Source organism: Ranitomeya variabilis, chromosome 3, assembly GCF_051348905.1.
Source record: "Ranitomeya variabilis isolate aRanVar5 chromosome 3, aRanVar5.hap1, whole genome shotgun sequence".
NCBI classification, from domain to species: domain Eukaryota; kingdom Metazoa; phylum Chordata; class Amphibia; order Anura; family Dendrobatidae; genus Ranitomeya; species Ranitomeya variabilis.
Window position 1 is genome coordinate 706,543,952 of NC_135234.1, and position 20,987 is coordinate 706,564,938.

The 20,987-nt window shown below is 45.8% G+C and overlaps 1 protein-coding gene across 3 annotated transcripts in view; it reads left to right on the forward strand.

The window, feature by feature from the left end:
- Nucleotides 1-377: 377 nt before the first annotated feature.
- Nucleotides 378-20,987, forward strand: part of LOC143817109 (NEDD4-binding protein 2-like 2) — a 30,813-nt gene continuing 10,203 nt past the window's right edge. The window contains exons 1-5 of one of the 3 annotated variants that reach the window (XM_077298244.1): nucleotides 378-582; nucleotides 9,290-10,620; nucleotides 15,247-15,371; nucleotides 17,260-17,348; nucleotides 17,451-17,527. In XM_077298244.1, the coding sequence (XP_077154359.1) occupies nucleotides 538-582; nucleotides 9,290-10,620; nucleotides 15,247-15,371; nucleotides 17,260-17,348; nucleotides 17,451-17,527 (1,667 nt within the window). In that variant the 5' untranslated portion in view covers nucleotides 378-537. The other 2 variants (XM_077298245.1, XM_077298243.1) reach the window with 2 other exon arrangements.

Consider the following 20,987-nt stretch of genomic DNA (forward strand, 5'->3'; position numbering starts at 1 on the left):
ATACTCTGAGCACATGGCTGTAAACGATGTCACCAGGTCACTCGGGCCGGAGCCTTGGAGCGGTGCCAGTCTGGGACTCACATGTGGGAGCAGACAAGCGCTGTAACTTGGCAACACATCAGGGTTAGGGTTATTTTACATGGTCACAAAGAGGTTAAATTAAAAAAAAAAATCAAAACATCTTATTTTTCAATAAAAATATTTGTGTCCATCTCCTTTAATACCAAGAAGTCTGGGTGCGTTTAATCTCATCTATTCATTGCAACAATCTGTGCAGTACATGCATAGCACTAATCACATGCCACTAGAATACATATATTTGTTGGTGCAGGAAAACAAAACAGGTACAAAAGAAAGATAGAAAAAAGCTCAGGACTGCGCAGGTGCGGGAACACGTAATCACCGCCCCTCCATCCCGTATAGCAGGTGCTGCCACACTGCAGGACTACATTTCCCGGCATCCCACGCGTCCCTATGTGATGACGTCACCCCGCGACGGCCGTGTATGGAGTGTTATGTGCCGGGCCTTGTGTATGGATGTCGCGGCCGCTCCGGGGTCTTTTCCTGGACTCTTCCCCTGAGGTAATGGTGTGTATAGTGCGGCAGCGGCCATACAGCGCTCCGGGCATTACAGACAACTGTGCGGCGCCGTTTCTTCATGTGTGTAAAAATAATATGGCTGACTGACAGGCCCTGAGCCAGGCTGTGCATTACCGTCATCCTCTGTGGCCGTCACTGTTTTTCTCCCAGTGTTGTTCATGGTCTCTGGGATGGATCCAGTGGGGATAGATATGGGGAAGCTGGGCGACCGCAGGGATGATACGGGGAAGCTGGGCGACTGCAGGATTGGCTACGGGGAAGCTGGGCGACCACAATAATGGATACAGGGAAGCTGGGCGACCGCAGGGTTGGCTACGGGGAAGCTGGGCGCAGTGGCGTAGGAAGGGGGGTGCGGGGGGGCGGGCTTCCCCGGGCGGCACAATGCCGGGGGCGGGTCCGACCCAGAGAGGTGGAAGAAAAAAAAAAAAAAAAAAAGAGACGCGGGCCCTTTAAATCTTCGGGCGGCGCCGACCGCCGCCACGACCAGGGCCCCCCTGGGGCAGATTGCTGGACACACTGGGGGCAATGCTGGACACACTGGGGGCAATGCTGGACACTGGGGCAGATTGCTGGACACTGGGGCAGATTGCTGGACACACTGGGGCAATGCTAGACACTGGGGCAGATTGCTGGACACACTGGGGCAATGCTGGACACTGGGGCAGATTGCTGGACACTGGGGCAGATTGCTGGACACACTGGGGCAGATTGCTGGACACACTGGGGCAATGCTGGACACTGGGGCAATGCTGGACACTGGGGCAGATTGCTGGACACACTGGGGCAATGCTGGACACACTGGGGCAATGCTGGACACTGGGGCAGATTGCTGGACACACTGGGGCAATGCTGGACACTGGGGCAGATTGCTGGACACACTGGGGCAGATTGCTGGACACTGGGGCAGATTGCTGGACACACTGGGGCAATGCTGGACACTGGGGCAGATTGCTGGACACACTGGGGCAATGCTGGACACTGGGGCAGATTGCTGGACACACTGGGGCAATGCTGGACACTGGGGCAGATTGCTGGACACACTGGGGCAATGCTGGACACTGGGGCAGATTGCTGGACACACTGGGGCAATGCTGGACACTGGGGCAGATTGCTGGACACACTGGGGCAATGCTGGACACTGGGGCAGATTGCTGGACACACTGGGGCAATGCTGGACACTGGGGCAGATTGCTGGACACACTGGGGCAGATTGCTGGACACACTGGGGCAGATTGCTGGACACACTGGGGCAATGCTGGACACTGGGGCAATGCTGGACACTGGGGCAGATTGCTGGACACACTGGGGCAATGCTGGACACTGGGGCAGATTGCTGGACACTGGGGCAGATTGCTGGACACTGGGGCAGATTGCTGGACACTGGGGCAGATTGCTGGACACTGGGGCAGATTGCTGGACACTGGGGCAGATTGCTGGACACTGGGGCAGATTGCTGGACACTGGGGCAGATTGCTGGACACACTGGGGCAGATTGCTGGACACTGGGGCAGATTGCTGGACACACTGGGGCGATGCTGAACACTGGGGCAGATTGCTGGACACACTGCGCCTGTGCGGCCGCCCGGCTTGTGAATCCCAGCCCCGCACTCTGCATAATGCATAACACACTGCGGGGCTGGGATTACCAAGGTGGGTGGCCGCACAGGCACAGTCTGCAAGCCTGGCTGTGACGTCAGACGGCCAGAGCTCTCTGCGCCTGCACCAAACAGCAATACATGGGTAAACAGCGCTGAGGGGGCGGTGCCCTGCGTTGAGTGACGGCAATGGGGGGGCGCCAAACTCTGGAACAGCCCCGGGCGGCAAAAGCTCTAGCTACGCCAGTGGCTGGGCGACCGCAGGGATGGATACTGGGAAGCTTTGGCGACCGCAGGGATGGATACGGCGAAGCTTTGGCGACCGCAGGGATGGATACGGGGAAGCTGGGCGACCGCGGGGATGGATAAGGGGAAGCTGGGCGACCGCGGGGATGGATACGGGGAAGCTGGGCGACCGCGAGGATGGATACGGGGAAGCTGGGCGACCGCGGGGATGGATACGGGGAAGCTGGGCGACTGCGGGGATGGATACGGGGAAGCTGGGCGACCGCGGGGATGGATACGGGGAAGCTGGGCGACCGCGGGGATGGAGACGGGGAAGCTGGGCGACCGCGGGGATGGAGACGGGGAAGCTGGGCGACCGCGGGGATGGAGACGGGGAAGCTGGGCGACCGCGGGGATGGAGACGGGGAAGCTGTATTTGTCACTCGGCGATAGTGGCAAATTGCAGCATGTTGTCAGAAGAGGGCGATCTTAAAGGGAACCTGTCACCTGAAAAAAAATGCATTAACCTGCAGATATGGGGTTACTCTGAAGCTGCCCGGAACACGCACTTAGGCCGGGTTCACATTTGCGTCTGTGTGCGCAGCGTACGATCCGCATGCGTACATACAGTTAGGTCCATATATATTTGGACAGAGACAAAATTTTTCTAATTTTGGTTATAGACATTACCACAATGAATTTTAAACAAAACAATTCAGATGCAGTTGAAGTTCAGACTTTCAGCTTTCATTTGAGGGTATCCACATTAAAATCGGATGAAGGGTTTAAGAGTTTCAGCTCCTTAACATGTGCGACCCTGTTTTTAAAGGGACCAAAAGTAATTGGACAATTGACTCTAAGGCTCTTTCATGGACAGGTGTGGGCAATCCCTTCGTTATGTCATTCTCAATTAAGCAGATAAAAGGCCTGGAGTTGATTTGAGATGTGGTGCTTGCATTTGGAAGGTTTTGCTGTGAAGTAAACATGCGGTCAAAGGAGCTCTCCATGCAGGTGAAACAAGCCATCCTTAAGCTGCGAAAACAGAAAAAAACCCATCTGAAAAATTGCTACAATATTAGGAGTGGCAAAATCTACAGTTTGGTACATCCTGAGAAAGAAAGAAAGCACTGGTGAACTCATCAATGCAAAAAGACCTGGGCGCCCACGGAAGACAACAGTGGTGGATGATCGCAGAATAATCTCCATGGTGAAGAGAAACCCCTTCACAACAGCCAACCAAGTGAACAACACTCTCCAGAAGGTAGGCGTATCAATATCCAAATCTACCATAGAGAGAAGACTACATGAAAGTAAATACAGATGGTTCACTGCACGGTGCAAGCCACTCATAAGCATCAAGAAGAAAAAGGCTAGACTGGACTTTGCTATAAAACATCTAAAAAAGCCAGCACAGTTCTGGAAGAACATTCTTTGGACAGATGAAACCATGATCAACCTCTACCAGAATGATGGAAAGAGAAAAGTATGGCGAAGGCGTGGTACAGCTCATGATCCAAAGCATACCACATCATCTGTAAAACCCGGCGGAGGCAGTGTGATGGCTTGGGCATGCATGGCTGCCAGTGGCACTGGGTCACTAGTGTTTATTGATGATGTGACACAGGACAGAAGCAGCTGAATGAATTCTGACGTACTCAGAGCCGCCATACTGTGTGCTCAGATCCAGACAAATGCAGCCAAACTGATTGGTCGTCGTTTCATCCTACAGATAGACAATGACCCAAAACATGAAGCCAAAGCAACCCAGGAGTTAATTAAATCAAAGAAGTGGAATATTCTTGAATGGCCAAGTCAGTCACCTGATCTCAACCCAATTGAGCATGCATTTCACTTGTTAAAGACTAAACTTCAGACAGAAAGGCCCACAAACAAACAGCAACTGAAAACCACCGCAGTGAAGGCCTGACAGAGCATCAAAAAGGAGGAAACACAGCGTCTGGTGATGTCCATGAGTTCAAGACTTCAGGCAGTCATTGCCAACAAAGGGTTTTCAACCAAGTACTAAAAATGAACATTTTATTTAAAATTATTGAATCTGTCCAATTACTTTTGGTCCTTTTAAAAACAGGGTGGCACATGTTAAGGAGCTGAAACTCTTAAACCCTTCATCGGATTTTAATGTGGATACCCTCAAATGAAAGCTGAAAGTCTGAACTTCAACTGCATCTGAATTGTTTTGTTTAAAATTCATTGTGGTATTGTCTATAACCAAAACTAGAAAAATGTTGCCTCTGTCCAAATATATATGGACCTAAATATCTTTAACATGGGGTACGCAAGGACATCCTTTTGCATGCGTTCACATGCGAATGCGTACACATGCGTTTTTTCGCGGTGCAAAACGTTGCATTTTTTGAGGTGTCAAATATTGCACAATCGTCTGCATGCGGACAGTTGCATCCAAAAAACGCATTACTGTCTATGGGAACGCATTGGTACGCAAGGAATGATTATGCATTTACATCTGTAAGGCTGCTTTCACACCAGCGTCGTACGACGCACGTCGCAATGCGTCGTTTTGGAGAGAAATTGCATCCTGCAATATTGCCTGCAGGATGCTTTTTTTCTCCATACACTTGCATTAGCGACGCATTGCGACGGATTGCCACACGTTGCATCCGTCGTGCGATGGATGCGTCGTGTTGTGGTGGACCGTCGGCACAAAAAAAGTTACATGTAACGCTTTTTTGTGCGTCGTGTCCGCCCCCGCCTCCCCGGACATCACAATGGGGCAGCGGATGCGTTGTAAAACTGCATCAGCTGCCCCCCGTTGTGTTTTTTATTCACAGTATGCGTCGGCACGTCGCATTGCGATGTGCGTCGTACGACGCTAGTGTGAAAGTAGCCTTAGCCATCATAAGTACATGTGGGGATTCCCTAGCAACTGGGGAAACCCCCACATGTACTTATGCTGGCTGGCAGATGTTAATCATTCAGCTGCAGCAATAAAAACTAAATTTCCGAGCACTAAAAAATACTCGGAGGACCCCCGAGCGTGCTCGGGAAATCTTGTGTAACGAGTATATTCCCTCATCACTAGTCATAGCTTTTCCCATTGAACCAGGTCTGGGTTGTCTCATCTTGTGGACCAGGAGCACTCCACTTTTCTGCTAGGCTTTGTACTAGGCGTGATGATCCAATGCTGTCCTGAATTGTGCAGGCTGTCAGCAGAGGTAGCATTTTCTCTGCAGCACAGAGGAAGCAGAGGGCTGGTTCCAGCAATCTTTTGAGCAGCGAGTACAAGCTCCATAGCAGAGAAGTTGTGAGCACTGCACTCCTTGTTTAGGAGTCCGCTGATGAGTTACCAGCCACTTCCACAGTTTAGGCAATAAAAGTACTAATAAACTAGTACCAGTAATAAAATTCTCCTTGGAGAAGATTTTTTTTTTTTTTAGTGACAAGCAAGTTGCTTGCTTTTACAAACACTTTGCAATTTTACCCATTTAAAATTAGAATAACCCTTCCAAGATAATCCATCAGCAGGATTGAATCCCCCAAACTGTGTGTGTATTTAAAGACAAGTGAGTCCTTATTATTAGCTAGACAGTCTGTTTCTCTGTGAGAAACTGGTGTTTGAATCAATATGCAAATTAGATTAAAGCGCTTTGGACGTGACAAAGCACTTCCTAAACCTCTGCTTCCCCTGGCTCTATTTCTTGCCCATTGCAGCCTTCTTTTGCTTGATTGACAGCTCACTGGCTTGACTGGAACCAGCAAACAGTTAGGGACCAGTCAGGGAAACAGGATTAGGCAGAGCCTTGGGAAGTGCTTCATCCCCTCCAAAGCACTTCAGCCTTATTTGCATATTGACTAAAATTGGGATTTGTTGAGAACAGAGGAACTGTCTAGTAAAAGGTATTACTAGACTTGTTATTGCAAGAACTACCGTACATTTTTGTATAAAAATAGTTTGTGGGTTGATATCCTTTTGACTGATTTCCTTTAAGTTTTTAATGCCTTCAGTTGTCTCCACTGACAGCTCCTATAGACTACTCCATTGAGTTCCTGGAGACTATATTGTCCAGAGTAGAGGAGGGAGATCCTGCAGATTAACAATAAATGCATAAAGTGAGGATACACTCTTCAGATGACCTGTCACTTCCTTGGTGTGTTATAGCTTTTCCCATTACAGTAAAATGAAAAAAACCTGATCCAGAATTGTTCTAACTGCATTGTGCTGTTCTTCTGTTATTCCTCATGGGAAATGGTAGTATTTATTAGATAGAAATGTGAGTAGCACTGAAAGGTCCCACGTTCTCACTGGCTGCATGGAGGAGATGGATGGTGCAGCCAGTGTTTAGTTTTATACAGCCTGGTTCTGGAGTTGGAGGTGTTGGTTGTTTTAAGAGTTTCCAAACAACTCTGTTCAGAAGACTGCTGCTTGGTGATTTGTCTATGTGCATATCCTCATCGTCTCCTATTTGTTTTTTTTCTTCCTTTTACTTCCTGTTGTCCCACTCTGTTGTTTGTAAGTGCATATTTGCATGATTGGTATTTTCATTTATCCCTTTACATCTACTCTTGTTAGTCTGGTTTGTGTATTCTTATACACTACAACTTCCCTGGGTGGGGGATGGCACAGATACGGCTGATTTAGGAGCTCAGCATGGCACGTTGTCCCGGCCTCTTCACCATCAGAAGTAATTAGCGGAGCAGGGAAAGCTAGGGTGTCCCTAGCTGGATGAGGAAGGAGCCCCTAGCCCTGGGATATCCAGCAACAGTGCCGCGAAACGCGATGTCCGGACCACAGCTGTGGGTTTCCTGTCCAAAACTCAACTGCTACATGGACGTATAATGAGGTAACCAGGCTCGGTTTAGGAGACCCTGTGCTAGTTCGGACATTGCGGTCCACATGTGGGTTATTAATGACAGATATGTGAAATCAGTTTTATTAATAGGGGTCTCAGTATCCAGGCCTTCTGATTTTCCTCTAAAAATTGGACACTTTTAGTTATTGACTTTTATTGAACTGGTAAATTCATAGAAAAAAAGCTTTCAGATCGGTGTTTCCTGAGTTATGGCTGGCATCATGTGGCACAAGGAGCTGTGTGGCCCGAACATAACAGTTACACGCTGGTGGCTCACGGATGACCAACTGTTTAACTGACATCCTCAGGAACATCCCAGACTGAAGTCAGCCGGTGACGCCCTACTTGTGCCTAGACGCGACCTCTCCGCTATAAAGTACAGGCACTACTATGTTTTATTTCTCTATGATCAATCATGTGTATGTAATTGGTTTACAGTCGCATTCGTTGCATGTATTCTGTCTTGAAAACATCTGACGGTATAGGAAAGTGTAATTACCCAAAGGTATAGTCACATATACCAGAAGGAGACCCCTTTATCATATGTTTGGGGAGTTCCTGGGGTAACACTGAACAGAGGGCATACTTGAGATGTGAACAGAGTAAAGACTGTTATCAGGAGCTGTCACCATTTATGTCAGTGTCACCTCTTTTCTGTCTATGGGAGTTTTGACAATGATGTGCACAGGAATTAAAAATGTCTGCCTGTTCATTCCTTGCTATTTACATTATTTGCTTTCTGTTAGATGTGTCCCAAAAATACAACTTTTGGCTCCATCAAAGTGACAGTGGTTACTATTTTCATTGACAAAAGAAAGTCAAAACCGCACCCTTTTATATATAGATTGAAGGTCTCAGCAGACACAAGGGCGCACGTCCAAAACCAGGGAGCCCATCCCGGACAGTATCAAGACCACAAAAAACAAAGAGACAGCGCCACAATGGATGGTGAAAAAAATAGGAGCTTACATTTATTCTGCCTCCTGTAGCGACGTTTCGGTCAACAGACCTTTATCAAGCACAGTAGCGCTTTAACCACCATTATATACACATAACCCCACCCACTAATTAGCCTAGCACCAATAGGGTGTCAATACAAAAGTGTAAAAAAACATTATAACCTTAACACACATACAAACATATTAAAAACAGTCCCATAGTCATTACCACAAAGGCCCTTCATATACTAGGCAGTTAAATAGCTCTGATTGCTCTTATAAGTAAATCATATCATTTTAGAGCTGCTATCCCTTAAAATGTAAACAAAGCGATACCACCAATCAATAGACAGCATTATAGTCCTCATGGCGATAACCGCCCCTACAGGTATGTCCTTTTAGTGCACAAACCAATCATGGTAATAGCTACGCCCCAACCCACAGCACACACCAGTGTGAATGTCGACTCGCAATGTCCAGACCCTATCAATCAAACACTGATGGGTAAGATCGATGTAGCTGTGAATCATAAGTTCCTCCATGTGCGTAGTTGAATCAATCCTCTGGTAAACACACAGCTGGAAAAGGAAGCACATGACACTCCCCTCTTTCCTTTCCAATCCCATTTTCTGGGTCCCTACTTGTCCCTTCTTGATACTACTAGGAAATGCCCATTCTGCCAATGGCCACAACAAGACGCACCTTAACTGGTGATTTGAAATACACCAACTGTGTATCTGTATGGGACAAGTAAAGAAAGCAGCACTGACCTGGTTAGAGTCAGAACATGAGCTTCTCGGGATTAATCTGTCATGTTCGATCTTGTGTGACTAGGAGACTTTTATGGTGATCAGAATCTGAACATTCTCTTGCCGATTTAATATAATTTTCATGCATTAAACCTAAGTTTATGTCTATGTGTAAAAGAATTGCCTGCTCAGATTTGCATCTCTGTGGTACGTGTAGACTTTATATTAGGTTTATATTGCCACGTGTAGACTCCCCTCTTGTCGGTTAGAGATGCGACAACAGACTGCATAATGTTCCTGAGATATGGAATGTCCGTACTAATTACGATTGTGTGCATATTCATCCCTTTTAGATGCCTCATGCTGAAAAGAACTTATCACACCACATACCTGATTCATCCATCGAACCTTGCTTGAAAAAGTCCCGTCTAAACTCCTCCTCATGGGAGAGGAGAGATACTGCTCTGTGCAAGGAACATGAAGCAAAGTCCCAGAAATGGGGATTCTCCACCATCACTGAAGAAAGATTTCATCAGTCAAACAGATGTGAAAGTGAAGGAGTTGGAGGTGGTATACATGTAAAATGTGTGTCGGACTCACAAAGTTATCACTCGGGTCAAGTGGATCCAAGTGAGCGAAACTGCAATAAAACCAACCAACATTCATTTCTACTTCCTAAAGATGAGAAACCAGACTATAACTCTGATGTGTCGTTTTCAGAAACCAGCACTTCATTTATCGGACCACTTTGTAAACCATCGCCTCAAGTGAAACCTCTACCTGAAGAGCCAAGAAATGGAAATGCTGCTTCTTCTTTCAGAATTGACACTGTGGAGCTGGGTAAATTGGCCAGTCAATCGAAAGGCAAAGATGGCATGGACTATGAGCTGCGGCAGTTTTATAAAGAGTTAGATGAGCTTGAAACTGTGGCTGATGACCAAGATAAGAAGGCCACCTGCACTGAAGTGGATGGTAAGCAACATACCCTGTCAAGTCCTTACCCTGACAAGACACCAGCTATATACCCTCCCAACCATGGCCAAGTGCCTACCTCACTGCCATTCAGGCCTTTACCCAGCGCACCTTCAAGTTTTCTATCTCTTACCCACCCTCCTAGAGAAGAATCAAGACCACAACTTGAAAGACCTCCACTACCTCCTAATAATCAGTTTTCTTGTTTTGGTCAAGCTCCATATCGTCCAGCAATCTCATCACTTGTAAGCTATGCGGTACCGCCTCCAAGGGGACCGCCAATGTTTGATGGTAGCCATCCTCCTACATTCATAGTTCCTTATGGCCCTCCCCCACCACGATTTAATTATCCAGTGACGTTTCAAAGGCCAAGTAACACTCTACCCCCACCACCTACTTCAAATTTTAGTTACATTACTAGAAATGAACCTCCGCCTTGGCTTGGGATGACTGCACCTCCTGAAAGCCGCTTCACCTCTCTGCGGATGCCTGAAATCAAACCATTTTCACAAAGCACAACTAATAGGACATGGCAAGATCCTCAGCAGAATGATCATTGTAGACCGGAAGATGGACAGTTGGGTGATCGCATATTACCGCATACGGGTAATTTGTCGCATGAACAGCATCTTGGCAGATTCAGAGATGGCGGTAAAAGAAGAATGGTGCTGTTAAGAGGAGTTCCTGGCTCGGGTAAAAGTACGCTGGCTCGGTTAGTATTATCAAGACCATGATCTGTAGGTGAATATTGAAACCGTGAAAAGGTGTCCTTTTCATTTTTTTAACCTTTTATAGAAATACCCACACACGTGGGGGCTACTAATGCATTCATGACCTTCCTGGATGGGACAGCCACCAGGCCCACTATAGCAATTTATCATCTATACACATGATGGGATGCCACAGTTACCGGGCCCACCATAACAACTTATCTATTCACATGATAGGCAATACGTTTCTAATTGCTAGGGGTTTAACTGGTTACATCTCCACAATCTTAACAGGATTATGGTGTCTCCTATTTAGAAGAAGTGACGGTTGAGCATAGCACCATCGTTCCTCTTATTGTCTGTGGAACTGACGGAGATAGCCGTACAGTGTATTCACCTGTCTCCATTAGTTTCTTAGACATCGAATGGAATGGTGGTGCTATCGTCGACCATCACTCCAAATAAACTGGGAAACTCCAGAGTCCTGTTCTCAGAATTGTGGATGTCTGAGTAATCAACCCTCCAGCAAGCAGCATAAACCACTTACAGATATTGGGCATATTGGTACATTCAATGTCGGAACAATATCTTTGCAGGCTCAGAAGCTGAGCCTGTGTTATTCTCAGTGGATGTTGGCCGAGTTACACAGTCAACATCTGCCTTTAACAGCAGCGCCCCCCACCCCCCACTGTTAACCCCTTAAGGACTGCTGTCAATTTCTGAAAATGGCATTTAATGCATAAGGTCCAGACAGTATGCCGTTCCACGCGCCCAATATTCCACCAGTTGAAGGCCCCACCGACTGTCATGATTTTGCTTACGTGGGGAAAAGCTTATGGCCGGCGCTCATAGGAGATTATGATTTTTCACTATATACTGCTGGTATTGCAATATATAGCATGTGATCAGATGATCGTAGGTTCAGGTCCCCTAAGGTGACTAAAAAATAAATAAAATAAAATGTTTGAAATAACCCCTCTTTCCCCTTTTAAAAATAAAAACATACAGAGCTCAGCATAAATGAGTACACCCCTTTTGAAAAGTAAGAGTTTAATCACTATCTCGCTGAACACAAACCTTTTCCAAAATGTTGACGAGACTGAGTTTCAGCACTCATGCAGCTCCACATACTGACACTGCGATCACCATGTTGCACTGTAGGCACCATGCATTTTTATTTGTACTCCTTACTTTTGCGTACAGTTTTGAAGCCATCAGTCTCCTCACGCCAGAGAATGGAGTCCCAGTAGTCTTCATATTTTTCAGCATGGGCCCTAGCAAGTTGTAGGTGTTTTTTTGTGCATGGACTTTGAGTGGCGTCCTTCGTGGATGACACCTGTGCATACCATTCCTTTGCAGTGTACACCGTATTGTGTCACAGGAAACGCCCCGGTTTGGCTTTCTACTTTAGCTAACTGCAGTGAGCTTGCATGTCGATTTTCTTCAACTTTTCTCATTAGAAGAAGCCTCTTTTTAGATGTTCACTTTTGTGGCCGGCGTGGACGTTTGAGATGGTTGCATTTCCATCTTTTTTACATTTTTGTCACTTTTGTTTTCAGTATTTTGACAAGTAAAGCTTTGCTGATCTTCCCTTAGCCTTCTCCTTTCTTATGTAAAGAAATAATTTTCTTTCTCAGGTCTTGTGACATTTCTCTCCCATGTGGTGCCATTGCTGAGAGCATCAAATGGGAAGAGGTTCTCCTAAGTAACACCCTTTTATAATCAGTTGTCTGCTAGACACCTGTTTAATGAATAATTAGAGTTGCTTGTGTTGAAGTAGTTAGTTATAATAGTCTTGAATAAATTTACTAAGAAAATTACTTCTTTTTTTTTGGGGGGGGTGCAAAATAATGAATCGTGTTTGCAATCAATGGCCCACATTTGTGGTAGTATTTTGCAGTATGGTATCCCATAGAAAATGTTAATTCATAGAGGAAACTAAAGGTTATCTGACAAATCTGTTCAGGTGCACTCATTTATGCGGAGCACTGTATATGGTATTGCTGTGTCCGTAAACGTCTAAATATCAAAATATAAAACTAATTAATCTGATCAGTAAAAGTCGTAAAAATAAAGTCAAAACCTTATAACTATTTTTTTTCTGCTGCCGCCACTGCAGAGAATGTATGCAAAGTGATCAATACATTGTATCCAATGTAAAATAGTATAAATAAAATGGTGGCTCATTATGCAAAAAACAAGCCTTTCGCACAGCTACATCGATGCAAAAATGAAAACGTTACAGGTCTTGGGAAAATAGAACAAAGCAAAAAAAAATAAAAAAAATTGTATTGCCATAAATTTGCTGACCTGGAGAATCAGGTAGTTAGGTCATTTTTTACAGCACAATAAATAACGTAGGAACAAAAAACAGACGGAATTGCGTTTCTGCTTTATCCTGCAATTTATCGCACTTGATGTGTTTTTGCATTTTATGAGGTCATTCAAAATAAAAACTTGTCCCTCAAAAAACAAGCCCTTATATGGCCATGGAAAAATAAAGTTTGAACTCTTTTTAGTAGCTCATCCCCGGTGAGAGAGCACCTGGATCCTGTGACTCTGAAGAAACTGGGGGCAACAGTGGTTTAGCGGATTCAAGCGGTGAGCTGTGGAGTTCATGGGAACCACTGAGGTTGCAATGGTTGTGGACGAGCTGGCGACTAGAAGATGGAGAACAGGTGGCGTCAAATCGTGTGCACAGTTCCCGTGTTTTTAAATACCATGATAGGCTGATATAGGTGGGTGGAGGGATATAGGCGGTGAGTGTGATTGTCTCGGCTGCCGTGTCATGGCCTGACCACTGGAGAAGGCCAAAGCCTGGGGTTACATTTTTAAGCTGGGCCGCCACAGAGAATTAGGGTGGCACGGAGGTAACAGATGATCGGGGGGGGGGGTACAAAATGGCGGAACGGATCTGAGGCAGTTTCCAATTGGTGAATAGATGAAGTCCAGGGAAAAAAATTTAAGTGAAGAAAAAGCTAGCTTTTTTTTTTTTTTTAATTATTATTTGAAGACCCCCTTAACTGCCACTGCATTAGCCTGGAAAGGTCTGCCCCTGTCCTGAAGATCCCGAATCCTTCATAGATTGCTAATGGAAGACTTTCATCAGACTTCCTGGATGCTGTCTGTCGGGCTGCTAGAAGGTAACGGATTCCCTACCTCTTGAGGGCAAGCGGGCGGGAGAATAATGACAAAGACCGTCCACCGGGGAGCCCCAAACACTCTTTCTGTCTTAGGCTACGTTCACATTTGCGTTGTGCGCCGCAGCGTCGGCGCCGCAACGCACAACGCAAACAAAAACGCAGCAAAACGCATGCACAACGCTGCGTTTTGCGCCGCATGCGTCCTTTTTTTCATTGATTTTGGACGCAGCAAAAATGCAACTTGCTGCGTCCTCTGCGCCCGGACGCGGGCGCCGCAGGGACGCATGCGGCGCAAAACGCAAGTGCGACGCATGTCCATGCGCCCCCATGTTAAATATAGGGGCGCATGACGCATGCGGCGACGCTGCGGCGCCCGACGCTGCGGCGCAGACCGCAAATGTGAACGTAGCCTTAGGGAGTTAAGGTTCTGCCTCGTAGACCATAGATGATACAGTAGTGAACGAACTCCACACTGTGCTCTCGGTCTCCAAGTGGGATGACTGCATGACACAACTATTTTGCCCTCACAAGCCGTATCTCAAAGAAAAAAGGAAATCCATTAATAAAAAGAAAAAAAAATAAACCTAAGGTAGAAACAGAACTGGGACCAGGCCCTAGTCTGCCGCCTACTGACACTAAACTAAAACGGAGTAACTTTGTGCCAGTCAGTGGGTCTACACTGCTGGGAAGGAGACAAGTTTTTGTTTGCCTAGTGTCAGCCTCCTAGTGGCAGCAGCATACAACAATGGTTTCCTGTGTCCCCCAATGAAATGACAGGTTTTATGGTGAGTAGCCAAAATCTTCATTTAAACCCATCCAATTGTGTAACTTATTATTATTCAAAGATCTATTGATTTAAAATGTTGATTAAAATTAACTTTGTTTGTGGGAAAACCACTACGTGAGTGCCGTGGTGTTTCCGCTATCATTCGGATCTCCACTGTCTTCTAACTACAAGTGGTGACCAGAAATTTGATGGATACCGAACTGTAAAATGTGTTAGTCCTGACATCCCCCGACTCTCATTTCAAACCCTGTGCCTGTCTATTATATGCAGAGCGGTGGGCAGGACAACAGTGCGGCCAGAGAGCAGGAAAGGTCTCATTTCTGCATCTGCCCAGCCCACTGCTCTGAACTCCCATGTACTGACCCGGGATCTGGTGTGTGCGTAGGCTGTTACAAGCTGTCAGGAGGAGCAGGGACTACACCGGATGCTTCTCTGCAGCACAACGCCTAGTGGACGCCTCTCTCCCGATTGCTATGTGGTGCAAGGAAAGTTTTGACAAAGATGGTGATTGCAAGAGCGTGATTTCTGATGTTCTCCCGGACTATATGTCCAGTTATTGAGCTCTAATGTTGGTGAGGGGTTTCAGTTATATTCAGATTATGTAGTGATGTTATACAAAGCCACTTTATTTCATATGTTACACCTTGTATTGTTGAGGCTTCGGCGTGATCCAGCTGTTATTGTCTCCAATTTCACAGTACTCTGCTCCACCAGTCTCCTGACGGTATTGTACTCAGTACTGACGATTACTTCTGCCAGGAAAATGGATACACATACCACGTTAAATTGCTCGGGAATGCCCATAGCTGGAATCAAAACAGAGGTACGTGACCTATACTAGGGCCAGATGTCGAGGAACGCTTTATTCATTGTGTAGAGCTCTAGATGCCTGTGGAGCCTACAGCAGTCATCTTCTGTCCTGTAGAGGCGCTGGTGGCATGTGATATCAACCGGCAGAAGATGAAGGCTGATGTCGGGCACTGCTCTGGTGAACATTGCCTACTATGTAACTGGAGAGTTGGATTTTTGGTGACGTGTAGTGATGAGAGAGTATGCTCTTTGCTCGGGTTTTCCCGAGCACGCTCGGGTGTCCTCCGAGTATTTGACTGCTCGGAGATTTAGTTTTCATCGTGGCAGCTGAATGATTTACATCTACTAGCCTGCTTGATTACATGTGGGGAATCCCTATCAACCAGGTAACCCCCACATGTACTCAACCTGGCTAGTAGCTGTAAATCATTCAGCTGCTGTGATGAAAACTAAATCTCCGAGCACTAACAAATACTCGGAGGTCACCCGAGCGTGTGCGGGAAAACTCAAGCAACGAGTATACTCGCTCATCACTAGTGACGTGTTGTTCACAATGCTGCAGTACGATGATCTTTGACAATATGACCTGTACCATGGCCAAAAACGCTAAGTAGCCCCATCTTGCAGTTTTATTTTTGCAACTATTTTGCCACATCGTTCTATCCATAACTAGGTGATCATTTTCCCATCCATGTCTGCTCAGTACAAAGTGAAGTCCCGCATGCAGTACTTTCTTTGGCGTCTGGTGCAAAATTGACTACTGCACCAAATGCTATAGGTAAGGGATTCAGAATATTGATGTCTTATCCTGGAAGAGGACAGCACAAAATGACCCAGCACATCCGCTAGTAAGCAGAGAGCATGCAGGTAAACGGAGCAGAGGAGGCTGCAGTGCTCAGGAGCTCTGGTCCCTTATTCAGCTGATTGGGGAAGGTGATGAGGTGTTCCTCCTCTCTTTTATCTCCCTAATATTGATGGACTATTCTAAGAATGCCCCATCAATATACAAATTCAGGAATATTAATTTATTAATGATGTGTAAAGCAAACCTAATTATCATGTTTTCTTGTTTACTCTTTTGTGGATTTTTTTTTTTTTTTTTTTGTTTTGGCTGAGAATCTTACAGCTATGCTACAGAATTGGGTCTGTTCTAAGACTCTGGCAAAAGGAGCTGCTGAGGAACGTTAATATATTATTCTTCCTGGAAATCTCAGCGCCTAAAGTGCTCCACTGAGATTTTTTCTGTCTCGATACTACCCCTTTTCTGGCACTCTATGCTTTAGAGCCAGAGGTCCCCAACGTTTCTGACCTTGAGAGCCACATCCAGCCTTGAGAGAGGGTCATAAGCCACATTCAGTTGCCACCCCCCTCGCAATAGTGGCAACCAAAGCCCCCATTACAGACATAATGTTAACCAAAGCTTTTCCACAAAAATCACCCCAAAGAAGTATATTAAGATGCAGGAGTTCCCACAATACCCCCATTTAGTATTCTATAAAGCACTCCCAAGACACTGTCACATTCAGCTTCAAAAACCTCCTCTGACAGGTTTATCATCTGGTCTCCAGCGTACCATACTTAAATTATCTCTAAACCCCTAAGACCAGTATATGTGCATGCGGATCTGCTCTTCCGTGCACCGCTGCTCACAAAGTTCACCATTTTCAGATGTGCTCTTCATACCTGTTTGCTAGATCTGGAGCTAATGCACCAAGCTGACAGACAGCCGCGAGCCACAATTCATGGGACCGCGAGCCACATGTGGCTCCCGAGCTACAGGTTGGGGACCCCTGCTTTAGAGAGAGAAAATGTTTCACATCATATCCACCGTATATTTCTGTAATGTGAAAAGTCTGTGAACGATCTGTTCTCCTGTAAGCTTGAAATGATTTGTACCGCAGCCAGAAGGGCTCTTGATGACGGACGGACTCCTGTCGTTATCGATAACACGAATATCCAGGGCTGGGAAATGAAGCCGTACGTACAGATGGTGAGGATCCTGGACTGTTAAGTTACAGCAGAGAATACTCGGATCTGCAGAAAACTGCTCATTTAACTTTAACCTTTTTTTTTTTTTCCTCCTTCCCCCTAGGCTGTAGACAGGGGTTATGATGTAGAATTTTTGGAGCCAGATACCTGGTGGAAAGAAGACGTACAAGAACTGGAAAAGTAAGATTTTGTTTATAGCAATAAACAGCATTTTGGACCCTCTCTATGCGCCAAAATGGATAGTGGCTTCTACTCTGGTGGTCCTGGCTTATTCATGCCATATTCCAATGTCTGGTAATGTTACATATGTTTAGCCATCTTCTATTTGCTGCTCCTCAGGGTTTAGGCAAGCCGAACCAGCATTTAATTGACATGTTGGGGGCTGGTGCACTTGGCCACGCAGCTGCGCAGGAAACTGCAGACGGCCACATTCACTTGACTAGGGTTATCATAATGTTTCACGCACAGTGATCAAGAGCACAGCCATGGAGGAAAAGCTTTCATGTTTGATTTGCTCCTAGACCGGGAGCAAGTGTCTGACAAAGACTTTGTGTATATATGTGTGTGTGTATATATATATCTCTATCTCATAATACTCGATCTTGGAAGGAAATTAACCTTAAATGTTTCCTTCTTGTGCCTTTGTTTATCCTCCTCTTCTTCAAAGTATCATAGCGTTTTTTTTGTTTTTTTTTGCCTCAGCACATGTATGAGGGATTTATTTTATTTTATTTTTGTGGATGAGGTGTAATTTTACTATTTACTTTAACATTAAAGGTATGTGCCCACGATCTGGAGTTCTTGCGGGTTTTTACTTTGCGCATTTATGCAGAGTGAAACCTGCAGCGGCCAGATGTTACAGCATACTGGATGGGATTTCTAGAAATCCCATGCCCACTATGTGTCCACAGATGCCTGCCGATCACCCGCGTAGACTGACTTGCAGTGCGTCTTTCCAGACCTCAGCATGTCAATTTCTCTTGCGGAGACACTAATTTCACCCATACAATGTATTGGATGCGGTGAAGCCACACGGTTCAGTGAACACATACGGATCCACCTGTATTCAATAAACGGCAGCACTGTGGACGCAGCGAACATGTGCTGCGTCCAAAGCGCTGTTACTTCCAAATTGTGTGCACCTGGCCTAAAAGGGGCTCACCAGTGAAAACAAGGTCAGACCTCCACTGATCAACAAGTTTCGCCTATCTTGTGCATAGGTGAGAAATAATTTTCAATGGATAACACCTTTAACCCCTTAACCCCCAAGGGTGGTTTGCACGTTAATGACCAGGCCAATTTTTACAATTCTGACCACTGTCACTTTATGAGGTTATAACTCTGGAACGCTTCAACGGATCCCGGTGATTCTGACAATGTTTTCCCGTTACATATTGTACTTCATGTTAGTGGTCAAATTTCCTCGACATTACTTGCGTTTATTTGTTAAAAAAACGAAAATTTTGAAAATTTCGCAATTTTCCAACTTTGAATTTTCATGCCCTTAAATCAGAGATATGTCACACAAAATACTTAATAAGTAACATTTCCCACATGTCGACTTTACATCAGCACAATTTTGGAGCCAAAATTTTTCTTTGTTAGGGATTTATAAAGGTTAAAAGTTGACCAGCAATTTCTCATTTTTACAACACCATTTTTTTTTAGGGACCACGTCACATTTGAAGTCACTTTGAGGGGTCTATATGATAGAAAATACCCAAGTGTGACACCATTCTAAAAACTGCATCTCTCAAGGTGCTCAAAACCACATTCAAGAAGTTTATTAACTAGTGTTGAGCAATACCGTCCGATACTTGAAAGTATCGGTATCGAAAAGTATCGGCCGATACCGGCAAAGTATCGGATCCAATCCGATACCGATACCCGATACCAATACAAGTCAATGGGACTCATGTATCGGACGGTATTCCTGATGGTTCCCAGGGTCTGAAGGAGAGGAACTCTCCTTCAGGCCCTGGGAACCATATTAATGTGTAAAAGAAAGAATTAAAATAAAAAATATTGCTATACTCACCTCTCCGAGGGAACCGGCAGCGTTGTTTGCTTAAAATTCGCGCTTTTCTTTCCTTACGTGAAGTCCCGGCTTTGTGATTGGTTGTGTCGCAGTCACATGGGCGACGCAACCAATCACAGCAAGCCGTGACGTAATTTCAGGTCCTTAAAGATTTTAAAATTACGTCCCGGCTTTGTGATTGGTTGCGTCGCAGTCACATGGGCGACGCAACCAATCACAGCAAGCCGTGACGTAATTTCAGGCCCTTAAGGATTTTAAAATTACGTCCCGGCTTTGTGATTGGTTGCGTCGCAGTCACATGGGCGACGCAACCAATCACAAGCCGTGACGTCACGGGAGGCTGGACACGCGCGCATTTTAAAATGCGCGCTTGTCCAGCCTCCCGTGACGTCCCGGCTTGTGATTGGTTGACCGCGACGCAACGAATCACAAGCCGGGAGGCTGGACACGCGCGCATTTTAAAATGCGCGCTTGTCCAGCCTCCCGTGACGTCCCGGCTTGTGATTGGTTGCGTCGCGGTCAACCAATCACAAGCCGGGAGGCTGGACACGCGCGCATTTTAAAATTTTTAAAATGCGCGCGTGTCCAGCCTCCCGGCTTGTGATTGGTTGACCGCGACGCAACCAATCACAAGCCGGGACGTCACGGGAGGCTGGACAAGTGCGCATTTTAAAATGCGCGCGTTTCCAGCCTCCCGTGACGTCACGGCTTGTGATTGGTTGCGTCGCCCATGTGACTGCGACGCAACCAATCACAAAGCCGGGACGTAATTTTAAAATCCTTAAGGACCTGAAATTACGTCACGGCTTGCTGTGATTGGTTGCGTCGCCCATGTGACTGCGACGCAACCAATCACAAGCCGGGACTTCACGTAAAGGAAAGAAAAGCGCGAATTTTAAACAAAGAACGCTGCCGCTTCCCTCGGTAAGGTGCAGGCTGTGTCGGAGAGGTGAGTATAGCAATATTTTTTATTTTAATTCTCTCTTTTACACATTTTTACATTAATGTTGTTTCGATACCGATACCCGATACCACAAAAGTATCGGATCTCGGTATCGGAATTCCGATACCCGCAAGTATCGGCCGATACCCGATACTTGCGGTATCGGAATGCTCAACACTATTATTAACCCTTCAGGTGTTTCACAGGAATTTTTGGAATGTTAAAAAAAAAAAAAAAAAAATGAACATTTAACTTTTTTTCACAAAAAATTTACTTCACATCCAACTTGTTTTATTTTACCAAGGGTAACAGGAGAAATTGGACCCCAAAAGTTGTTGTACAATTTGTCCTGAGTACGCAGATACCCCATATGTGGGGGGGAACCACTGTTTGGGCGCACGGCAGAGCTCGGAAGTGAAGGAGCGACATTTGACTTTCCAATTCAAAATTGGCTGGAATTGAGAGAGGACGCCATGCCGCGTTTGGAGAGCCCCTGATATGCCTAAACAGTGGAAAACCCCCCAAGTGACACCATTTTGGAAAGTAGACCCCCCTAAGGAACTTATCTAGATGTGTGGTGAGCACTTTGACCCACCAAGTACTTCACAGAAGTTTATGATGTAGAGCAGTAAAAATTAAAAAATCATATTTTTTCACAA